The 23801-nt window shown below is 46.1% G+C and overlaps 1 protein-coding gene across 5 annotated transcripts in view; it reads left to right on the top strand.

The window, feature by feature from the left end:
* Positions 1-23173, top strand: part of LOC118093703 (prominin-1-A-like) — a 37136-nt gene extending 13963 nt beyond the window's left edge. For all 5 annotated transcript variants that reach the window (XM_035133305.3, XM_035133307.3, XM_035133310.3 and 2 more), the window contains 22 exons: positions 224-429; positions 2017-2137; positions 3706-3769; positions 4644-4733; positions 6675-6865; positions 7183-7257; positions 7629-7692; positions 9894-10053; positions 10609-10761; positions 11499-11622; positions 11968-12059; positions 13290-13374; positions 13589-13735; positions 14638-14709; positions 15546-15641; positions 15839-15892; positions 16819-16899; positions 17339-17407; positions 18657-18746; positions 19200-19312; positions 20354-20380; positions 20977-23173. In XM_035133305.3, the coding sequence (XP_034989196.2) occupies positions 224-429; positions 2017-2137; positions 3706-3769; positions 4644-4733; positions 6675-6865; positions 7183-7257; positions 7629-7692; positions 9894-10053; positions 10609-10761; positions 11499-11622; positions 11968-12059; positions 13290-13374; positions 13589-13735; positions 14638-14709; positions 15546-15641; positions 15839-15892; positions 16819-16899; positions 17339-17407; positions 18657-18746; positions 19200-19312; positions 20354-20380; positions 20977-21028 (2226 nt within the window). In that variant the 3' untranslated portion in view covers positions 21029-23173. The remainder of the gene's footprint in view (positions 1-223; positions 430-2016; positions 2138-3705; positions 3770-4643; positions 4734-6674; positions 6866-7182; positions 7258-7628; positions 7693-9893; positions 10054-10608; positions 10762-11498; positions 11623-11967; positions 12060-13289; positions 13375-13588; positions 13736-14637; positions 14710-15545; positions 15642-15838; positions 15893-16818; positions 16900-17338; positions 17408-18656; positions 18747-19199; positions 19313-20353; positions 20381-20976) is intronic.
* The last annotated feature ends 628 nt before the right edge of the window (positions 23174-23801 follow it).

The following is a 23801-nucleotide window of genomic DNA, read 5'->3' as shown; positions in this document are numbered from 1 at the left end:
AGTGGACTCCAGAATAACAAACTTCATGTCCAGTACATGGCCAAGAAAACATTCTAATAAATCCAGATTGTTTTTGAAGAAGAACCACCAGTGGACTCTTGGGGACCACCCTGTGCTGAGCCCTTCACCCTTTTATTTTGGGGCAAGCGTCAGCGTCTTTGAATGATCATGCTAGCGGACTACTGTGTCTGTTTGTTTTCTTCTCTCCCCTCCCCATCTCTAGATGTTTGTATACGAAACAGGCTTCCTTGTTTGCCTTGTCATTGGTCTTCTTTTCATCATCCTTGTGCCCCTGGTGGGTTTGTTCTTCTGCTGCTGCCGCTGCTGTGGGCACTGCGGTGGCTCCATGTACCAGAAGCAGACGAAAAACACCAATTGCAAGAGGCGGACATTATTTGCATTCCTGCTAGCTGTCACTACCATTCTCGTGTGAGTTGAGTACTATACTGAACATAGACAAACAGGGTGGGAGTGGGTTGTTGCTGTGACCAGTTCAGCAGGGAGTTTATTCCAGTCTGTCTACCTTGCCCGTTCAGCAGTAGTGGACAGCATGGTGAGGTTGTACTGCTCACCTGACTTCCCTCTGGCTGAGTCAGTACAGCATACTACGGCAGAGTGGCTGAGGGGTGAGGTTGGTGCAGTGCAAATGCACCAGTGGAGCATGTTTGCTAGCATGCTTGCAACATGCTGACCTCCCACCCTCCATCCTGGTAACTCAGCTGGAAGGGAGGTCAGGTGATGGAGCAGCCCCCAACTATACAGCTACTGCCATTCGGACCGAATTTCAAGCAAGATGTACCTGCTTAGCTGTCTGATATGAACTGCCTTGTCTCACCTGCATGTACACTGTTCGTAGGCCAGGTGGGCACATCTCTTACGTGCTGATGTTGTACACATAGTGGCTGCAGGTCTAGTTTAAATGAGACAATTTATTTGTCTACTTGGCATCACTTTTAAGTCTGGCCACAGCCTTTTATGATGGTCTTGTGCAAAGGAATGGCTTCCTGGAGCTGAGGGAGAATGGGAGGGTTCCTGCAGGGAGGCCCAACAGGAAATTGCACTGTGCATGTAAGCTACTTCTATTGTGTGAAATGAAAAGTTGAGGTTAGTAGCTCTGGCAGCGGAGAATGAGTTTCCAAACCTTTGGGGAGCTGGGAGATCAGCCTCTAGGGAAGTTTAGCAGTGCAGAATGATCAAAGTAGGCTTTAATTCTTGCCCGTGCTCAAGCAAGTATATCTCCTCATTGAACAACTACAGAGTTACATTGGAGTCTAGGGGAAATGATGAATGACACTATTTCCAGTCAGACTTGACCTCCAGCATCACTGTTCCTATCAATTCAGCACATGGTTCAAGTCTGAACAGCTGGTCACTAATTTTCTCCTAGAACACCTTGAGGCACATGAGCATAAATGTGTGAAGGGAGACTCCCAGGAGCCTTCTGTGGCATGGCTGGCTGCCTGGGAACCAGAGCATGGCTGGCTTTTACTCTGGAGCATGCCACCACAGGCACAAGCAACTGCCAGAGCCCTTTCTGCACCATTTGTCCTTGCACTAGTTCTATGGAGGTTCTTGCAGACCCGAGGGAACCCAGGGTGCCTATTAAGTGCTGAATTATTTCAGTATCATAAAGTTGGAATGGATCTAAAAGCGACCTGGATTAACCTCTGACCGGGGGCACCCGCAAAATCAACCTATACAGTACATTCAAGATTACAATGTGTTGCAAGCACAGAGTGGGTGCTACAGAGTAAATAGTTGGAGACAAATCACACAGACATGCAAGCTGAAGTTTTACTGCTGCCTTTGGGGGGTACCAGTAGGTATAGAGTGCTGTCTCTATGACCTGCTCACATTGCCTACGCTGTATCCTCCATTTGCTCCCCCCAAAAGGGCACAATGTCAATCAAGGCACTTCGTAAATAAGTCACAACTTTGTTGGTACCCGTTGTTATGTTTTTTGACTGGTTGCATGAAGAGTTGTCTTCTCAACTCTGCCTGCTTCCTTCACTGCAGGGCTGGGGATATTTGTACGTATGTCAGCAACCGTCAGATATCACAGGGAATCAGTGGAGGCTTCGTCACTTTGAACAATACAATGGACAACCTGTTCATGTTCCTGAACTCAATCCCTAAGGTATATAGTCTATAAGCTGTATTATGCGCCTTCCCCTGCTTCCTTTCTGCAGGCAGGTGTCTTTTGTATTGTCCTCCTATCCTCCATGTATTCTACTGCCCTGCCTACATAGTCAGGTGTTCTTCTTCCTCTTCCTCTGCTTGTTTCCTACACCAGCCTCCATATGCCTTGCCCTGTTCCCCAGAAATGCACCTCTGTATCCCTACCTCCCAACCTCCAATGATCTACTTCTTATGAGCATCATTGCACTGTTTAGCGGCCATTATCCCACTGACATGCCCTAAATCTGCACTTCCAACACTTCAGTGGCCATGGCAAACTACTTAGCCACTATCAGTTGGCAAGGGAAACAGGATCAGATGATACCCGAGGAAGAATCCTGTGCCAGGAATAGAGGTCCATGGCTTTTCAAGCACAGGTACAAGGTGAATTCTGGGATCATGACAGGTCTACAGGAGTCCTCTTGGTAGTTCTGGACTTCAGTGCTTTCTCAGGCACCTGTTTTCCATATCTGCTTTGATTCGGATATAAAAATATACTCGTTTAAACAGCAGCACAAACGGTTCATAGTACTGGAAGGCACAAACTTGCTTTGCTGTTGACACAGAAGAATGATCAAAATGGTGCTGAGCTACATTGTTTGCCAAGGTATATTGGTTTAATGGTACCTCCCACTGAAGGCAGTTCCTACAAGAAACACAGGGACCAATAGATCATGCCATGCTAACTTCTTAGAGCTGTTTCTGAATAGTGAATTAACTTGTTCTCTGGGAAACCATTTGCAAAACCTACATGTGTGTGTGAAACATCTTTTTAACCCATGCTTAACCATGGGGATTGGCAGGAGCTGGTCTGGATAGAAACACCCACCATACCTGGAGGCAAAGTAACTTCAGTTGTGCTCCCAGTCCACAAAATGTTGGCTTGGCTGTGGCTTCAGTGTCTCTTCACTTGCAGAATTAGGTGGTAGTCAGTTTTGTATGTTCAGTTCCTCAATTTTTTTTGCAAATAGTATTTGCCTCTATGGTGGAAGACACTCGTGAACACTTGCTTTTAAGCTGTGATCCATTATGAAGTTCCACAGATATTTTTGCAGAACAAACCTAAGCGTGTTTATGTCGAAATTAGTGGTCAAAGGGGACTGATTTCCCAGTAAGTGTGCACAGGATGGTAGTCTTTAGGGCTTATTTTGTAGACTTTCTACACAATATTTATTTATTTAGGCTATTTACATAATGCTATTTCATAGAATATATATATATATATTAAAAATCAAATATCAATTAAGTATTGTGGAAAGATGTATTCTAAATGGCAGTGATTCAGGAGTTCAAACAAACCTTTTCAACTGGATTGGTGTAAAACTGGGGAGCGGGACAATGCGGAAGCAATGCACTTCAGTACAATGGGCACTTTTGAGTCCTCTGTGTTCAAGCAAGGCACATCATGCTATAGTCCTTATATATTTTATATCCATGACCATAAATATGTTCAGGATCTTGATCCTGCTTGCTGCCCCCTCCTCTGCAGAGCATACTGTATTTCATCACTTTCCTGGTTCTTCACAGGAGGTTAATGACATCATTGACTCCAGTTCAGTGCCACTGAAGCAAGCCAATCAGAGCCTGCAAGGTAAGTCTCTACCACTGGTCACAATCTGTGTTGTCTAAACCTTGAGGGAGGGAGGCAAAAAAAGCAGGCCTCAAGCTTGGAAATCAACTGAAATGACCCAGTCTCAGGGGTGGAGGTGTGGTCAAGGAGCAAGCCAAGAGTCAGGGTCAAAGAGCAGGCCACAACTGAAGGACAAACCAAGAGTTTGGGAGTCAGAAATGGAGGACAAACTAGCTGGCATAAACAAAGAAGAACGAAGGATTCAGGGAACACACCAGTGCTCAGGAAGACTTTGTTGCTCAAGCAAGGCTCAGCTGAAATAGGTAGCCTTTTATATTTCTTCCTGCCCAGGAAGATCCAGTGTCCAGCCAGGGTGGGTAGAGTCAGACCAGTACTGGAAGGGTCTTTACTAAGAAGATGTTCACCTGAAGCTCAGTACTCCACCACACAAGACAGCTTCATACAGACCCAGAATTTCCTGAGAATTAGAAGTCTGCCCCAGAAGTTCAGTGGTCATCTGCAGAATTCCTTCCTATCCCCTTGTGGCCTGCTTCATCCACACAGTCATCACTGAGTTCTGCTCCTACTTAAACTGTAGAACGTTGGTTTGTACCCAAACAGGGCAGTCTCGAGCAGGTTGCGCGCCCTGGCGCTGAGGGGCGGAGATCGCTTCGGTGCCCCCGCAGCACCCTACCTACTGGCCCGGCGCCCTGGCGCCCCGCGCCACCGGGACTCTACCTAGAGCCGGCCCTGTACCCAAAGCATTGTCCATTATCCCTTTATCATTCAAGGAGATCTCCATGTCCATAAACCAATTTTTTTCTGGCATTTGGTATGTGACATAATAGCAGGAAGCATTCTAGTTGATCCTCTTGTTGTGATGTTTTCTCTGCAGAGATTGGGCAGACTTTGGGAGACAAGATCAAGAACCAAATAGGTGGACAAGTAAACGGTGCACTGGATGAAGCTGAACATCTTCTCAATGGTATTGACCTACTGTCTAAAGAGGAGTGTGTTGTGGGATCCAGTAGTAGAGATGGAGTCCCAGAAAGTGTGTCTGTTTAACTATGGCACAGGGCAAGGCAAAGGTGCTCAGAGGATAAAGAAAGCTTAGAGCATGGGTCAGGAATTTTTGGCCCTCCAGATGTTGTTGGGACTCCAACTCCCATCAGCCGTAGCCAGCATGGCTGGAGTCCAAAAACTTCTGGAGGGCCAAAGGATAGCCAGCCGCTACTTGGGAGAAAAGTGCTTGTTGCTGCAGTTCAGTGTCCTGAATTTGATTTGTTTGTTTAAAGCATTGTTTTGTTTTGTTTATGTATTTACCCCTCTTTATGTGACTGCTTCAATCTGTGGAACTGGCAATGTTATAGGTCATGTATAGTATTTGTAAGAAATTGATCTTGTAGTGTGGCAGCCCCCACACTTCAGAATTCCTTGCCTATTGACATGAGGCAGGTGCCTACATTGTGCACTTTTTGGCACCTGCTAAAAACATTTTTGTTTAGGCAAGCCTATCCAGATATGTCAAATGTTGACAGGGGTTTTAATCTGGTTTTTTAACTTATTGTTGATATACCGTGTTTCTCATATTATAAGACACATCTTATATTAATTTTTTCCTCAAAAAAACACACCATGGCTTATTTTCAAGGGATGTCTTTTTTTTTAATAAAGTGTATCAAGCAAGTGAAAGGTTTCTGAGATCAAAAGCAGCAGAACAGAGCCCAAACAAGCATGATAAAAGCATGCTTTTCACAAACTTTTCCTGCATTGCATGCATACCGTGCAAACTCAATGTTTTTAGCCCAACAAGAGTTCAGTGCACTTACAGAACAGGCTTTGAAGAGCTGCACCTCTTGCTGGGTCCCGCTGGGTCGGAGCTTCGCACGGCTTCAGTTGCAGTCCGAGGGCTTCAAGCACAGTGCGCTGAGGCTCCAGCCGGGTCCCAGGGCTTCGCCGCGGCTCCTGAGCTACGCGTCCAGCCGGTTCCCGGGGGTTAGCGCGCGCGCCTTTGAGGCTCGCAGCCGGGTCCCAGGGGTTAGCGCGCGCACGCTGAAGCTCCAGCTGGGTCCCAGGGCTTCGCCGCGGCTCCTGCAAGCTGCCGCGGCTTCAGCTATGCGTCCAGCCGGGTCCCGGGGGTTAGTGCGCGCGTGTGCTGAAGCTCCAGCTGGGTCCCAGGGCTTTGCCGCGGCTCCCAGGGGTTAGCGCACGAGCTCTGAGGCTCTTGCCGGGTCCCAGGGCTTCGCACAGGGGACACCGAGGCTCCTGCTGGGTCCCGCAGCTTCGCCTCTCGCTCGGTCGGGGCTTTGCGATAGTGCTTATTTTCGGGGTATGTCTTATTTTTCACCAACCCTTTGAAATCCTGTCATGGCTTATTTTTGGGGGATGCCTTAAAATATGAGAAACACGGTAGGTGTGTATATATATATATATATATATATATATATATATATGATACAGTAATTTCATTGTTTTATATCTTTGTTAACTGATTTGAGGTTTCTTTCCTTTCTTTTCACATTCAAGTGCCATATAAATTTTACAAAATAAATTGCATTTGATTTGTTCATTGAGATCCAGCTCTGAAGGCCTTCTGGTGGTTCCCTCCTTGTGAGGTTACAGGGAACCAGGCAGAAAGGGCCTTCTCGGTAGTGGCACCTGCCCTGTGTCAAAGAGATAAATAATTATTTGACCTACCATAGACATCTGAAGGCAGCCCAGGAAGCTTTCGGTGTGTGATGTTCTGTTGTGTTTTTATTTATTCTATTGGAAGCCACCCAGAGTGGCTGGGGCAACGCACTCGGATGGGTGGGGTACACAAAATTATTTATTTAGCTTTGTTTTATTTCCCTTGTGCTAAAAACTATCTCTCACCGGGGTGGAGGTTGCAAAGTTCCTCCTCACTCTGTTTCTCTGTCCATTGCAGTGACTAGCTCTGTGGAAAAAGAGCTCCAGGCAGTCAATGAGACAACAAATCACTTGCGGCACCTTCAGGAACAGCTGAACCAAAACCTGACTGCCTTGAGCACTGATATCAACCAGACTTTGAAAGACTGTGGTGTGCCTTGCGAGGGTGTGCCAGCGGTGAACCTGGAGCCTGGGGCCAATCTTAGTGCGGTAAAATGGGGTTGGAGTGCAGCGACATTGGGAAAGGGATGGTGGGTTTTTAGAGAACATGGGAAGAAGCACCATTTTCAGGGTAAGTGGGCTTAGCTAATACAGTGACACTACTGAGACAGAGGCTAAAGCCAGTGCCAGTGGTGCAATAGATGTCATTGTGGAATCTCAGCGGAGGGCTGGCCATGTTGCTCTTACCTGTGTCAGTGTAAACATTTGAGTGAAACACAAAAGATTCCCACCTCTCCCAGAACACAATGCACCATCACTTTAATTTATTATAGATAGATAAACTGCCACTTTATCTGTTCCCACAGGTTCCGGATTTCAGCCGCCCACTCCAGCTGTTGACCAATCTGACAAACTCAAACCCTCAGGAAACCATTGCGAAGGTAACATCCTTCCCTCCGGCCATCTTTTCTCTCTCCTCCACAATCAGAGTGTGCCACACAGAGCAGGCTTTCTGAGTGCCCATGCCAGGTGGCAGTGTGCCAGGGACTGGGAGAGGCTGTGCAGTAGGAGCAGAGCCACAGCCTCTGCCTAGCAGCATAAATCACAGCCTCTCAAACCATCAATGCATCCTCAGAAGGTATTGTTAGCCCACTTCCTCTTTGGAATCAGCATGTATTGCAATGCCTTTTTATTCACATTGCTTTGCCCTTTATTCAACACTATAAGAGCATATGTGATTCTGAGATCTCTGTGTTGTTTGTCTTTTGTTTCCATCTGCATATGTCTTTATTCTGGGTTCTGGCACTGGCAGGCAAGAAAGGTTCTGGCTGATATTCCAAAGAAGGTGTCTGAACAAACAAAAAAGGTGGTGTCTGGTAAGTAGTTTCAGCAGATAGATAAAGGTGTGTGTATTCTCATTTCAATAACCAGTTGAAAGGCTATGGTTACACTTATAATGTCCTCAGAAGCTAGAGGTCACATAACAAATATCTGTTTGATTGGTTCACATTAATATGTGGAATTTATTCAAGTCTTAGCTCTCAGTCATTCAATATAACTCTTTACAGTTATGCAATAGTGCAGCCTTTTCTTTGTTTAGAAATTGTTATTCTACAAATATACTTTCTACATAGTAATTAGAGTTCACACCCAAAAGTTTCTCACATGTGCATGTTCAAGCAACATGGCATTGATAGGTGTGAGTTAATCACATGTGAACATATGAAGCTCTTGTTCTACAGAGTCAAATCAGTGGTTTTCTCCAGCCCAGCACTGTCTACTCTGATCCACTTGAGATCCCTTAATTGGAGATGCTAAGGAATTCAGTCTAGAACCTTGGACATGCATTCACTCTTATCACTGAGCTACAAGATGTCCCAAAACATTTTTAAAACATATGTCCTCCTATGGACCAATGCCACATACACACTGTTGTTTAGAGGACATGGCTAGTCTAAGGTTACCAGATTTTTTTCAATGAATCCGGGGACACTTTTCAACTTCAATGGATTTTGTATGGGGACTGATTTGTAAATCCGGGGACTGTCCACAGGAAACGGGGACATCTGGTAACTTTAGGCTAGTCTGCACATTCTTGCTAGCTCCTCCATTTATTAGACTGAGTGGGGCTCAGTCAGGGCTGTCTTAAGCATATGCGGCGCCAGGGTACAAAGATCTGTCCGGCGCCCCCCCCCCCGGTTGCCTAGTCCCAGGCACGCAGGAGGGCGGAGCCACCCGCCCGCCTCAGCGTCTCGCTGGCTCGGTCACCCCCAAACTTGCGGTGCAGAGGCACCCACAGCAGAAGAGCCCGCTGCGGCACTCCGACCGACGGGCAGGCTCTTCCCCGGACTCTCAGCCTGGTGCTCCTGAGAACCCAACACCCGGGTTCCTTGCACCCCTAGCACCCATGGGTAATATGGCCCTGGACTCAGTGGGGCTGGATTTTTTCCTTCTCCCAATCCACAGCTTTCCTTGTCCTTCCTGCTTTGGGTTTCCCCTCCCCCCTAACTTGAACTGAATGAAGGATAGGTAGCCAGAACTGAAGGAGGCATGAGATTTGCTGAGGTTTGTAACGAATTGACATAGTTTTTAAAAATTTCTCTTTTTTTAGCCTGGCTTTGCAAGGGTTAAACCCACATCCAGCCTGATTGACTGGACATTCTAATGGAGGCGGGTCTGCTTGGAGCTTACAAGGAGGGAGGAGACATTTTGCTTGTTGGAGAGCGCAAGGGAGGGGGAGCGTGGGTGGTTGCAGGGTGAGGGGTAACGGAGGGCTTAGATGAGGAATAAGCAAGTTCCATGTTACGTGTTTGACAGCAATAACTTATGACAGTAACGAAGCTTGTACCCGCATGAATCTTTAAAGCAACCATTATGAATTTGAGTTAATAAACCTTCATCTTTTATGTGCCATGGGGAAATCGTCTTTCTTATTTTCAGCACGGTATCGAAAAGAGTATAGGTGGAGGCTCTTTAAAGGACACAACTTCCCTCAAGAGTGGCGTCGATAGTTTGTGTCCTTGAGTAACACAGTATAGGCTGAAGGTGGACGACCTGGTGTGTCACTAAGTTGCCTAAGTGGATAGGCAAGCTTTTAGAGTGAGGGATTTCAAGCTAAGGGAATCTCCTCACTGGGGACAAAGGGGTTAGTCGCACAAACAGCCTTGAGTTTCATAAGATACCTGGCCACGTGTGTTGGAAGCAAACTCCACTTACCGGTACTAATAAACCCAAGATTGGAGAAGGGTTTATGAATGATCTGTAGGGAAACAGGGAGGTGGATTTTTGCCTCAGGATTCCCTAGGAGCTCCTTTAGTAAGTGAGAGAGAAGACAGGTTCCCTAGGTGCTCTTCTAATAATAGAGTAAGAGGGGCAACTGTCGCACCGTTTTAGCATTAGGTAGAAGGGATCCGTCGCAAGGTGTGTGAATGGTTCTTCCTCGGAAAGCTAATAGGCAATTGGGCATAAAATACTACATATCCGGAACACATAGCAGGTGACTGCCCTGTGATAAAATGCTCTCTGCCATAGTGAACAAAGTATATTTGTTTATCTGTGTATCTTTTGGTCCTTGCAGAAGGAGAGGCTCGCCTCCTTGATGTCGAGCAAGCGATTGAAGATAGCCGTAGCAAGTTTTCCACACTGAGTGGAATGGGGAATATCTCTCAGTCCATGACAGATGTTGTCAGTTGGGCGAGTACCTATGAGCCAGATATTGTCAACTATGATAGCTACAGGTATGAATTAAAGTATTCTCAGAGTATTGTAAGCTGGGGGAATCCCTGAGGTTAGCTTAAGCCATGGTAGGTCCTGTGTTGGGTGAAATGGTGGTCCCCTGTCCCTCCTGACCCTGAGGGGTCATATGTTATCAAAATGGCAGTTGTAGGAAATGGGATGAGAATGGTAGCCTAAACAAAGGGCTAAAAGCTTTCTGGCCACTATTTTGGAAGCCTCTGATGTGCGGTTTCATGTAACATTGGTGGTTTCCCACAGCATTTTTGCACAGGGCACCACATCTAATCTGCAGTAGTATGAAAGTTAAAATCCTTGTCTTCTGGTTAATTGGCCCAAGTAGCACTTGTTTTTCTTCAGTGCTATACCATTGTTTATAACCTAGGCTTGGATGGGATCTCATGTTTTTTAATTCGCTTCCTCTTTTTGCCAGGGCTTTGATGCACATGCCTGCTGGTTTTTTAGCAGAGATCAAACCCATTCCCAGGTTTTGACTCCTTCCTTCCCTTAGCCATTGCCTTCTGTCGGAGTCTTAACTGTTTTCCTTTTCCTTAATTTAGGTGGATTGCTGGCCTTTGCCTCTGCTCTCTGGTGCTCGTGATCATTGTATTCAACGTGCTGGGCCTGTTGTTTGGGACCCTTGGGCTAAACCCACGAGAGATGCCTACCAAACGGGGCTGCCTCTCAAACACTGGTGGAGACTTCCTCATGGCGTAAGAGACTTTGCACCTTCTCTCATCTCATGACAGAGAGTCATCCAATAAGTCAAAGGAATGTAGGAAGCTGCTGCTGCTGCATCCCATGTCAGGCCTTTGGTTCGTCTAGCACAGCACCATCAGTGCTGACTGGCAGCAGCTTTCCAGAGTTTCAGCTAGGAGTCCTTCCAAGCCCTACTTGGAGATGCCAGGGATTCATCCTGGAACCGTCTGCATGCAAAACTGATGTTCTGTTACAGAGCTCTGGCCTGTACCCTTATTAGCCTACCCTTCCTGATGATTGCCAAACGTTGCCAAGCTGCGTTATGGCGTAGCAAATGTGAGAGCATGGGTGGCAGGACTCAGGAGGCGGCTGTAGATCTTTACATGTATTGCTGGTTGCCTGATTCCCCAGCTCTCCGGGAGCTATTCTACGGAGGGTTTCCCCATACACAACCTGTTTTGTGTACAGGCTCCTGCTTGAGAAAGATAGGGTAGGAGTGTCCTTAAGTATCCAGAAATGCAGCATTACTGGCAGATTGGCACAGTGCAGAGCCATGCCCCCTGAGTATTTTGGCACCCTGACCTTGTCCTGGACTGTCCCTCTGGCTTTTCCTTATGTTTATCTGCTGGATTGTGTGTCAGAATGAATGGAAGGGTTGCCTGGGGCAAATGTGCAAGGGCTCCGACGGCTGCTCTTCACATCCATCCAGCGAAATCCCAGACCTCCAATCATGTTTTCTCTTTTCTGACAGGAGCGTTGGGTTCAGCTTCATATTTTCATGGCTGCTGATGCTGCTGGTTCTACTGACATTTTTAGTTGGGGGAACTATGTACACAGTGGTGTGTCGGCCATGGGCTGATGGGCGCCTCCTTCAGGTAAGTCCCTTGGGCTACCATGAGTATTCATTGATACTGCTGAGTGCCGTCTGCAGTGGAACAAGTGGGGAAATAATGTGGGCGAGGAGAGAAGTGAGTCATGGTTTCCATTAACACCAGACCAGAACCCACACACTGTAACCTTAGATTCTAATCCTGGGATCCCATCTCTCCCCCTTGTCAATCATTATCATTTTGTCATGGAAATTGCTGAAGTAGGCATGAGACAGCCAGTCAACCCCATATTCTGCAGAGGAGGAAATCGCAGGGAGAGGGAAATATTGAAGATGTTGTTTTGAGTTGAGAGGCTAAGAATCTAATTAATGACTCTTTATTTTTTTCTAGTTTCTGGACACACCAGGGTTGTTCCCTGAGTTCAACCTGACACGGCTCCTGCATTTGAAGAGTTCTGATGTGAACCTTTCCAGCCTGTACAAGTGAGTGGCTGGCTGGCTGGATTCCTCCATGGCTTCCTGCCTGCTGTGACTTTGGTCTTCAGCTTCCCCCAAAGGGAGAGAGACTCTTGAGAGTAGGGTGGGAACTGCAGGCCTGATAAGAGTCAGGCATGCAGTGTATGGGAGTAGGGAAAAGTAAGTTCCACCCACTTGCCAACATGCAATGTCAGGGTGCCATGCCAGGGGGCCCTGGTGCAGAGAAGTCTGTAAAAAAATTATTTAGTTTTTTTTCAGATTTTGAAATTTGCAAACAATTATCTAACAACCAGCATAGAAATAGAATTCTTTTTCCTTACATTTCCAGCATGTATTTGAATTGTTTTATACAAGCCCTGTTTAGATTATTAGATTATTGTATTTTAATATTCTGTTGGAAGCCGCCCAGAGTGGCTGGGGAAACCCAGCCAGATGGGTGGGGTATAAATAAAATTATTATTATTATTATTATTATTATTATTATTATTATTAGCTAGTTTACTAGGGGTTAAATACCAATGATACATCATTTTCATATAATTTTCTTTCAACGTATAACATGATGTAAACTACAAATCCCAGTTCCATAGCTTCTCCCATGCTGTAAGTTTTATATTATGTCCAAAGTCCCTTGGCCAGCATAGACAGGAACCTTCATAATACAGCCGTACCTTGGAAGTTGAACAGAATCCGTTCCGGAAGTCCGTTTGACTTCCAAAACCAAAGCGTGGCTTCTGATTGGCTGCAGGACGTTTGGGTTCCAAAGAACGTTCACAAACTGGAATACTCGCTTCTGGGTTTGTGGTGTTCGGGAGCCAAAACATCCAAGTACCAAGGCGTTCAGGATCCAATTTGACTGTACAGTATAATCTTAAATCTGTGCAGAGAAGTCTTTCCCTGACCCACAACTTATCCCTTCTGCCAAGAGTTTGCTAGAATAACAACCTGAATCATGCTTTTCTTTCTCTGAGGTACCTTTCAGCCTGATCGCTGTGCTTCTCAGTCCTGCTATTTCCCCACAGCTGCTGCCCCCATGCTGAGTCGCTTCTCGGTCTTTTGGCTAAGATCATGTGTAGTCGTGTAGAGTTTATGTCACCAGCAACCCCATTGCCCCCTGGCGTAAGAGTTAAACTACATGATTGGAAAGCTTGATTGCATGGTGATGCTGTTTCCCCAGTTTATGTTTGACTTGGCACAGTGTATCCTGGTCTCTTAGCTCGATTTTCACTCTTGCAGGAACTGTGAAAACAATGCCCCCTTGTGGAGCACCCTTCACCTGGGTGAGGTCATCCCTCTGGATGAGATCCTAAACACCAGCAAGGTCAGTGATGAGTGTCTGTAGGTGAATCAAGACAGCCACAAGAGAAATTGAATGACCAGCAAGATTAGTGTCCTAAAATATGCTCTGGGATAGTTTAAAGACCAGATATGGGGCATATATTCAGCCACCTGGAGAACCCCAGAGAAGTGCCCTGGGGGACTGGATTGTTGTGTACTCTGCACCTACTCACCTTGTTTTTCTTTTGCTCTTACAGTACACGGGTAACATTGATGCAGCTTTAAAAAAAATAAATATCAGTTTGGGCTCCACTGAATTCCTGAAGGATGAGCAGAAGCGTCAGCTGCAGGAACTGGGCTCAAAGGATGGTCTGAACCTGAATTTTGACAGTGCTCTGAAACAAGTGAGATGAGAGGGTGGAATAGCTTATCACAAGATTATTTCTTTTCTTGATCTTTATGGGGTTTGACATTGTCTGGTATCCATTCAAATAGTCCATTCAAAGTAGTTTATATTGCCTAATAGGACTAGTGACTTGCCTAGAAAATGATATCATTGCCAGTAATAGTAGTGTAGGCTCTATCCCCACAGAAAAATGCATGCCCTTCATGCTTGCTGGGGTATGAATCGCTGCAGGAAGGAATCCGTCAGCTGGGAAATTCTGATTAACTGACAATGGAAGGGTCGCTGGGTTTATGATGTCAGCATAGGTTATTGGCAGCTGCTCAGTCTGTTCAGGAGAAAGGATGGTGTCTGGAAAGGGCTTTGGGTGCAGCCCAAGAGGAAAGCCATTCCCAAACAAAGCTTGTGCAGGTTACTGAGTTTAACAAAATCTCAAAGACATCTGTATAATGAAATCATGCCATTCCACATACATAAAAGCAGCAGTTAACACGTAAACAGGACAGGATTTGCCTGGTGCCTAAAAGCAACGACAAAGATGTCAGGCAGATCACCCTTGGGAGGGTGATCCATAATTAGAACACAGTCACTAAAAAGCCACTCCCCTTTGGAAGCCACCCACATGTCCTTTTGTAGGTGAGAGCACCCAGAAAAGAGCCTCTGATTGTTGTCTCACAGATCATTGGAGGTGGAGGGATGAGGTGAGCTTTCTCTTCCCAGAGGTGTGATGTGAAGGAATAATAGCTTACTTATCGGTGGGTTCAAAATGAAATAAAGCAAGTTGGAAAGCGGATTCTAGGAAGTGGGCAAACTTAATCTGCCTGAGCCCTGACCTTACTCACTCCAATGCCTCTTGTTATCCTTGAGGAGCTGACCCACAGTGTGCTGTCTCTTTCTTTGCAGATCAACCAGAATGTGACAAAACAAGACCTGTCTTCATTGGCAATGCATCTAGATAAATTGGCAGAAAACACAGTGAGTGATGCTTTGATTGGGATATCCCCATTCTTCTGCAGTGCTTCTCTCCCCCAGCTCCCTTTCTAGGGGGAGGGGCCCTGTAGGTGTCTTTTTGGGATCACTTCAACCCAGAGCTGGCCCAAGAAATTTTGGCACCTGAGTCAAACCACAAAATGACACCCTCCCCGCCAGAGAAGTATGGATGAGTGAAAATCTATCTACATTGGGAACAGGGGGAGAATTGAATTAATCTTTTCCAACAGTTGAAGTGGAAATAAAATGCCATCATGGCGGGGGGAAAGGGGCCTGTTCTGAATCATGCCTCCACCATTTCCTCTCTAAGGTGATAGGAGAACAGCAGCATCTCCTATTTGCCAAGAGGTCGCTGTAGAGCTGGAATGGGGAGGCAGATCCAGCCCCCAAGCAGTGTGCCACAGCCGTCAGTGCCACTGCAGCAGCAGCCATGGGCATGTGTTCTTGGAGGCTGAATCAGCTGTCCCTGTGGATCCTACTGCCTGAGTTAATCACCTCATCTTACCTAATAGGTAGGCTGGCCCTGATTTAACCCCAGATCCTCCCTGAAGATGGGAAATAATTGCATCCCACATTCCCTCCTGGAAATGTGCCCACCAAAAAAGGATTTGCAGTGAACTGCAACAAGAATAACAGACACAGAAGGAGGTTTTGGATGGTAGACTCTTTTTTTATTTTGAACTACAAATGAATATTGGGAGAGTGGAATGGCAGGGTTGTTTTTTTAAGTACAGGGAAATGTCTGCACTTGTATGTGTGAAAGCAGCAGAAATTCTATCAATATCTCTTCACAACAGTGGTGCTTATGAAAATATTTTCAGGCAATTGGTGAGAAAACTCGTAGCGAGCTTCAACTGGAGGCCAGTCAGCTGAGGATGCTCCAGAATTGGGTCGGTGACAAGTTTCCTCCTCAAATGGTGAGTGCTGCTCTCCCCAAACACCTTTACCTCCTTTTGGCCCAGACCAGGTGCCGCCTTGAACAAGGCCTCTCTAGATGGCTTTGATTCTTGGACCTGCCTGGCCATAAGATGGTTGATATCTGTCCCACCTTCTGTCAACTCATTCCATCCAGCTCAGTGGATGGTGCCCTCTGATGAGCTTTCTCTGTCCTCAGCACATCCTGAGAAGCAGCATTCAAAAACTACAGAAGTCTGTCCCTCAGATTCCGGTAAGCAAACTTCAAGAAATTCAAACTTCAAGAAAGAAGATTCCACCTAAACATTAGGAAGAACTTCCTGACAGTAAGAGCTGTTTGGCAGTGGAACTTGCTGCCAAGGAGTGTGGTGGAGTCTCCTTCTTTGGAGGTCTTTAAGCAGAGGCTTGACAGGCATATGTCAAGAATGCTTTGATGGTGTTTCCTGCTTGGCAGGGGGTTGGACTGGATGGCCCTTGTGGTCTCTTCCAACTCTATGATTCTATGATTCTATAAGCAGGACAGGGTTGGAGGAAGGAGTGATCTGGGAGGTGGGGCTTTGATGCCAGGCTTTCTGAAGGACACTCCATTAGATATTGGATGGGTGGGGAAGTACAACCTGCTGACAATCTCGCCAGGACTCCTTGCATAACAATGTGAGAACTCAAGGTAACAGGTGCCAATTGGGAGATACAGAGATTTCCTTTGGCGTTGACTCTGTAGGGGTGGGGTTTCATATCCTGGAAGACTGTGGGAGATTGACAGAGTTGGTAGGCATCCCAAAGATGGACAGAGGAGGTGTTAATGGGCCACTGGCAGAACTATACTTGTGTGCGTTTGGGGTCTGTATGGTGCTGGGTATGAAATGCTAAGCTGCAGTCCTCCATACGTTGGACTCCCAATTCCCATCAGTCCCAGCCAGCATGGCCAATGGTCAGGATTGATGAGAGCGGTAGTCCAGCAGCATCTGAAGAGCTGCAGTTTTGCTATTTCCGCTAAAGTGTATCAAAAAACCTGTCTCAGCCTTATGATAATATACTAGCACTGCTCCCTTATGCCCATTGGATTATGTGATGTTCTGCTCAGTGGTCTGCTCAGATCTGTATGGAAAGTGGTGGTAAGGGCAGCCCATGAGACTGGCTCTGCCAAGGAGTGAACCTGACAGTACTGTGTCCTGCCAGGAGTTAGCGAACGCCACGTTGTCAAAAATAGAAGACGCTCAGATATTTATGAAGTTGCAGGTGCAGGACGTTGTCAGAAACGTGAGTCTTCTTCTCATCATCCAACCTATTTTCTGGTGGGGTTGCATAGAGGGCATCATTAAGACTGGATTTGTGCATTGCCACATAATGTAACATGGAGGCTCATCCCCAGAAGTCCTATAGGTCTCTAACTGCGACATTAGACATGCTAGTGAACAACTCTGGGAAATGGGAATACAGGAAATGCAGTGGAGGAGGACAAGCAAAAGCTAGTGCTCCCAAGATGGGGCATGTGACACCCCAGCTGATCGTGCATTGATTAGCCATACTACCTTTTCCTGCACCCCATACTACAGCCCCATTTCCCTTCCTATTCTTGGAACCATTAATGGAGCTTGGATAGGGGATTGAAACCCCATAACTGAACCCCTTTCTTTGTTTGGAAGCTGTTGTCCTATCCTCCAACTTGCACCCACCCATCTTATCTTCTTACATCTAGGAGACTTCAGCTTTCGTGAAAACTCTGCTGGGTTTATTTGAATCATATATAGACTGGGCAAAGAGTACCGTAAGTAATGCCAACTGCTGTTGATGGAGATTGGGCTTAATCCTGAGTGTTAACAAGGTGGGAGCCTGGTTGTCCTTGCTTGTATACTTCTGCTATACTCGCATCTAGGCTGGATGCTTCCCTGTGGCTATGCATACCCAACCCAGTCAACCATGAATTTACTGGACCTCTTAGCCATAGTTTATTTATTATTTACTGGTTTAAAAGATTTATAAACTGCTTAATCAAAGTACTCTCTAGACGGTGTGCATAACAAAGTTGTAGTTAAAATGCAGATAAAATATGCAAAGCAATAATATATATATAAAACATACCGGTAATTAAAGCACTGATTAAATAAGTAAAACTTTAAGAACAAATATGAGTAACTAAATTATATGTCTGGGTAAGTTTGCAACAGACGTCTAAAATGATATGGGGCAGGGAACCTTTTCTGCCTGGCAGGCCAGAATTTTATTTCCAAATCTTTGACAGGTTACTTTTGGCAGGTGGGTGGGGTTTTGACACCAGGTGATACTGCAGTTTGAAACCTCAGTTGTCCCCATGCACTGCTGCCTGAACTTCTGAAAACTGTCAGGAGCACTTTTGCAAAGGGCTTTCAAACAGCCACACACTCCTTTTTGAATGTCCAGTTTTTGGAGGTTCAAAAAGCAACATCTGGTCCTCCATTTTGGCAAGGTGCCCATGCAACCCCCCTCATGAAACAGGAAGGAGGAATCCTGCTGAATTTATGGCAGCCGATGAGTGAGGGTTAATTTATCCTGGCTTGGCGGCACTAGCCTGTTTCCTACAAGTGTGAGCAGCCAATGTAACATTGAATCCCATCATCCTGCCCATCAGCAGCCAGTGCAAATAGCTGAGGGCAACTCCAATATGCTGACAGAACCTCACTCCTGGCAGCAGTCATGCTGCAGCATTCTGTAGTTAACTGCAGTTTCCTGATCAGCCACTTGCATTCACATGCCAGTCTTACAGCCTCATGCACAAGTGGCCCTGGAGGCATATGTAAGCAAAATCAAGTTGATCTCATGGAAAGTGTACTGCCGTTGCCCATCTTACTTCTAGGGTAAGCAAGCACAGCATGAAGTTATAAGGTTGGCAATGCCAGGACAATTCCTACCATGTGCTTAGCTGGACTGGCAACATTTATGATGACAACACGATGAGGGTGTTTGGCCAGGAAAGGAGGGCAGGGCTCAGGATTTTTCCTTTGGTGGTCATGATGTTTCCTTGTCTTCTTTGCTGGCAGATCAAAGAGCAAGTGGGCCGCTGTGGCCCTGCAGCCTGGGCACTGGATAGTGTGAATACCGTGGTCTGCAGCTGCGTTGTCAATTCATTGGTGAGGCAGTAAACATGAGGGATGTAGCTGGGGTGTGGGAATGAGCCAGCATGAATAAGGTACAGCAGGGTGGCAGTCCATAGGTTGAGAGATGGAGACTGCAGCCCAGGTTGCAGGAGTAACTGATGGGTGGTGGAGCCACAAAAATTGTAACTACCTTAGGCAGAGGCTGTGCTGTGGCTCTGGGAATCTTGCCTGCGGTGGGGCATGGAAAGAAGCTGGGGAGACATCTGCATGTGGGACGGATCCCTGTGCTCTTGAATGGGCACAGGGCTGGGGAAAGTGTATGCATGTATGTGAAGGGTGCTCCAGTGAAACGTTGGAGAAATGGATGGAAAAGACATAGGCAGGCAGTAGGCGAGGCTTACCTTGCATGAGTTCAAGCAGGGTGGCAGTTAAGTGGAGAGAGACAGCGGAAGTACTGACAGCTGCCTTCCCCTCTTCTTCCCCTAGAATGCCTTTTGGTTCAGTCTAGGCTGGTGCACCGTCTTTCTGCTGCCGAGCATCATCTTGGCTGTGCGGCTTGCCAAGTTTTACCGCAGAATGCACATGGATGACGTCTACACGTGAGGATGGGTCATACTTTTGCCTGTCACCCTGCCTATGGCCATGGATCAGATGCTTTACCTCTCCTTCCCCCCTCCCCACTCCCAGTACTGTTCACTGATTATAGGCTTGGACATCCCTTAAGCCCTCCACCCCACCCCACCCAGTTGGTTCCATTACCTAGAATTGCAAGTCCAGGTGTAGGGCTGCTCCCGTGGTATTCTTGTAAACCAACCATCCCTCTTGTGAAAGTGTCTGCTTTTAAGATACTGATGGAAAAGTGGGTTCTCCAGGGGAAGCCTTTAGGGGAAAGTGATAACTGCCTTCCCTAGTAAATGAAAAAGGGAATGTTTTGACTTCCCACTTGCTTATACTCAGAAACAGCTTTCAACCTTTCTGGCAAAACATGGTCCTGTGGAAGCCACTCCCATGCTGTGTTATATGCGTTTGTTGTTAGCATCCATCTGTCTTGAGAGACAATGGAGTGTGCCTCTGGGGGTGAAGTCAAACTGCTGTGATAGGGACATTGAGGTGACCTCGTCTCCAGGGCACAAGCCTGGGCAGTGTGAAGCAATAACAAAAAATCCCCATGACCCTGGGCATGAACTAGAGCCATGACAAGGTCAAGAAATAATTGCTCACATGACCAGGGAGGGTTCTTGCTATCAAGGCAGCATTTCAGGGGGTGCATAATTCTAACCTTACGGCTAAACTTCTCTGCACCCACTTTGGCTGGCCGATGCCGGAAGTGGACCCCGAGAACACATGTAAGAAGCCTTACTACAGTATATAAAGGAGTTATGCTAGCTAGTGCTTAGGTGGATTGAGCTTGGTCGATGGACATTGGTTTTTCTGCAGTTCAACAGGCACCGAGGATTGGCAGCACTGCTGAAAGGTTGCACTGTCCTGCCATCTGGGTCCAGTATAAGCAGTTGGGAGTTATAGTACTCTTCTTTTTGGTTCCCTTGCCCACATTAGGGTTGAGGGAGCTTAGCATGCATTCTGGAAAGCCTTTGAGGATGCTGTCATATATCCCATTGACATTCTCTTTCTTTTACTAGGGACGGTGGCATGGAAAACATGGAACTGTAAGTATCTTTTCCTACCTCCTGTCTATGTTTAGTGTGGAGTTCAAAAGAAAGCTGCCCTAGATGTAGGAAATGACCAGGCAATTTAAGTAACGGGAAGGAGGTCCAGTACTGGAGAAAGGTGGTGAACAAGACCATTTTGGGAAAGGAGCTCTGCCAATTCAAAATATGAAGCTCTTTTGCTTTGGTGTTGGTGGCTGAGACAGAAGACATTTCATGCTCTGTAGGGTATGCTTTTGGTCTTCTCTAATCTGAGCTTTCTGTTGCATGCTGGCCCCAGCTGCACAGAGGCAGTCCCTGGGGTGCTGCTAAGAGGAAGTGGGGCTGGCATTGTGCACAGAACCCACAAAATCCTATCTGGGCATGAACTGAATCTTAGCTGCAGGGGAGGCTTTTACAGTGGGTGGGGGCTAGGAAAGCATTCGTCCCCACTTCCACCACAGGCCAATAATACTGATAAAGACCAGAGGAGCTTTCTCCAAGTGTCATTAGGTGCTTTTAAAAAATCCTTATCAGAAAACCCTTTCCGCTTCATGCCCTGCCCAACCACCTAGCCTCAAGCTTAGAGCGCTCTTTCTACTTTTCTCCCTTTGCAGATCAAGGCCACCACATGTGTTCAAAATGCCCCGAGCAGAGCTGAGGAACTAGCAATTACCTTGCCACCTATGCTCCTTGAGCAACACTGAGGATGACACACGAATGTCTGCAGAACTGCTTTGTTTCTCTTCCCAATGTGGAGCATAAGGATCACCACTCAGAAGCAAATTCTCCTTGGCCAAGTTGGCTTATCCTGCGAATGACACCATTAGGGGTAACTGCAAGACATGTTACACAAGAGCAGGCCTAGCTGTGTTCCCGTGTGTGTGTGGTTTTTTTTCTTTCTACCCTAAAGACTAGGCTTGCAGTCTCTGCACTATGACATTTCTGCAAAGCCACAATCCTCTCATTGGGACTGTAGCTCCTCATGCCACACTGTGGCATGTATAAAGTACTCTGGAGAGCCTGCCTCTTCTTTGAACACCAGTGCCTTACACTGTTATATGCCATTGAACGATCCTGTTGGCTTGGGTTGATGGCTGACTCTGCTTGCTTTCTGTCCATAATAATGATGGTGGCTCCAGTGAATGCAATTAATCCACCCAGAAGCAGCAAAACTCTCTCCCCATCCCCATCTCTACTTGGGGTTGAGGAATGCCTTCTGATGCAGCTGAATCCAGAATTTTGTGTGACACAGCTAAAATGACTAGCTGGGGAAGCGTTTTGGCAATTCAATTATGGGCATTACAAGAAGCATCATGCTGAGCAACATGACAATCCTCCAGCAAGGAAGTGGGAGCTGACTTCAGTTGTATTGGGACTACTTTTTAACCCTTTATGGTTTTCTACTGTGTGTTTAAATTTACAAAGCAAAATTGTGTGCTCCAGATCTCTTAATAATGACGGTATAACTCAATTGTCTACAATACAGTGACAATGCACTCTTATTTAAAAATGCTAAATAGTGCCTTGCTGTCTCAGGGCAATTTCTATCTATCCTTTACAACAGGGGTGAGGATCTTGTGGCCTTCCAGATGTTGTCTGACTCCAGCTCCCATTCAACCTAGCAATCATGGCAAATGATAAGGACTTATGGAAGTTGTAGTCAAGCAACATATGGAGGGCCATACATTCTCCATTCCTGCTTAAGAAGAATCCCAGCAACCAGCAAGTGCTAGGTGGTCCCACCTTCTCCCCATCCCTACTCTAGATTGGAAAGAAAGTACTGTATAACAAAAGGAGCCTTAGCTAAAAAACAACAACCAAACAACCCATACTGTATGGTTCTGCTAATCCACATGTGCAGAAAGCACATGTTGCCTTAGGCCACTCGTCAGCAACCTGTCCGCCAGATGTTTCAGACGGTGATTACCCAAGGCAGTACCATTGCTGAGGCCGATGGAAAATGCAGTCCTAAACATCTGAAAAGCACCAAGTTGGCAAAGGCTGGCCTAAGTCGGTGGCTGGAACACTATTTCACATTTCATGTTGTCCCTTGCTATCTCAGGATGTGCATTTGTATGTTCCCCTATCATATGAACTTCTTCCACCCCCCCTCCTTGATTTGCAGTCTTTGGCATTTTATATTTTCCCAAAACAATGAATGTATGAAAATGCATTGTGCCAAAAAAATGTAGGTCTCACTGTGGACCGAAAACTCCAGTAGAACTGGGAATGGTCTCAGCCTAACTTTCATGCCTTCAATCTAAACTGAGGGTGGAATTCAGTGTAGCACTAAGGCTAACTTCTGTCCATGGAAGGATTTTTCTTTGTGCAACAGTGTGTTCTCCCACTAAATCTGTTTTAGGGGTTCCCCCAATCCTTGGGAAAAAATTTGGGGGAGGTGCAGGACATGCACAGGGGTAAGGGGGGGAAACCTGTTTGTGCAAGCAGAAGCCAATTCTGCTTGTGAAATAATTTAGCTGAGCATTGCCCATGTGGTAGTAAAGCTTGTCTCTCTTTAATGGGTTACAAGCTTTTAATAAGAAATCCAAGAAGTAATCAGAAACAGCATGTGCCAGATTCCAAGATACATTGTACTACCTCCTTTAACAACCACCAGTGGATTGTACTTTTCACCAGAAATGCTGGTCTAAATGTACATAGAATATGTTTATTATCAAGGTTAGGAGTCTAGGTAGGCTGTATGTTTTTAAAATTTGGTCTCTGTTATTGTAGTGCTGTATTTTCCCAGGTGGAAAAAAGCCTCCCATGCACTCCATTCCTGTTTCTAATAAATTTCAATTTGGATTCCTACTGTGGGTAGATAAGTATTATTTACACACATGGCTTCTGCTTCAGCGGCAGCTCCTTGAAAGTGGTGCATTGATCTTGCTGCATTTCGGCTGCTGTCTGAGAACTCAAACAGGGTTCTGAGGCTGGACAAATTCCCCAGTTAATGAGAAGAGTTCTTCCTGATTATATGTTTTTATTCAGCATTTTTAAAGATTGGTACAGAATTACTTTATGAGATCTGGCTGCTTTTTCAGTACGTGTGTTAGGGAGTCTGCAGCATTTTTTGTTGCTGGGAAAATGCAATCTCCTCCGAATTGCTAGCATATCACTGGCTATACTTGCTATTAAGAACAATGTGGTTATGAGGTCACATCAGGCATATAGTAGCTATTTCCTACAGCATCACTGATAAGAGCCGATAGTCCAAATGTCATTTTGTAAACTGTAGGAGGCACTGTATGCCTACTATACTTGATCAGTGTGGGAGGATTCAAAGCCCTATTCAAGCTAATAAAAGCCAGCTTCTTATTGGTACCTGTACCCTCCCTAAACAACATCTATTCTTTAGTACTGCCCTGCACCACCAAAGTGCTATAACCCTTCCAACACCATTCTATTTAGTATCCATTTCAGTTTTGAGTCTTTTATA

The sequence above is a fragment of the Zootoca vivipara genome, chromosome 5, assembly GCF_965207765.1.
Source record: "Zootoca vivipara chromosome 5, rZooViv2.hap1.1, whole genome shotgun sequence".
Taxonomy (NCBI): domain Eukaryota; kingdom Metazoa; phylum Chordata; class Lepidosauria; order Squamata; family Lacertidae; genus Zootoca; species Zootoca vivipara.
This window is presented reverse-complemented; position numbering and strand designations above follow the sequence as displayed.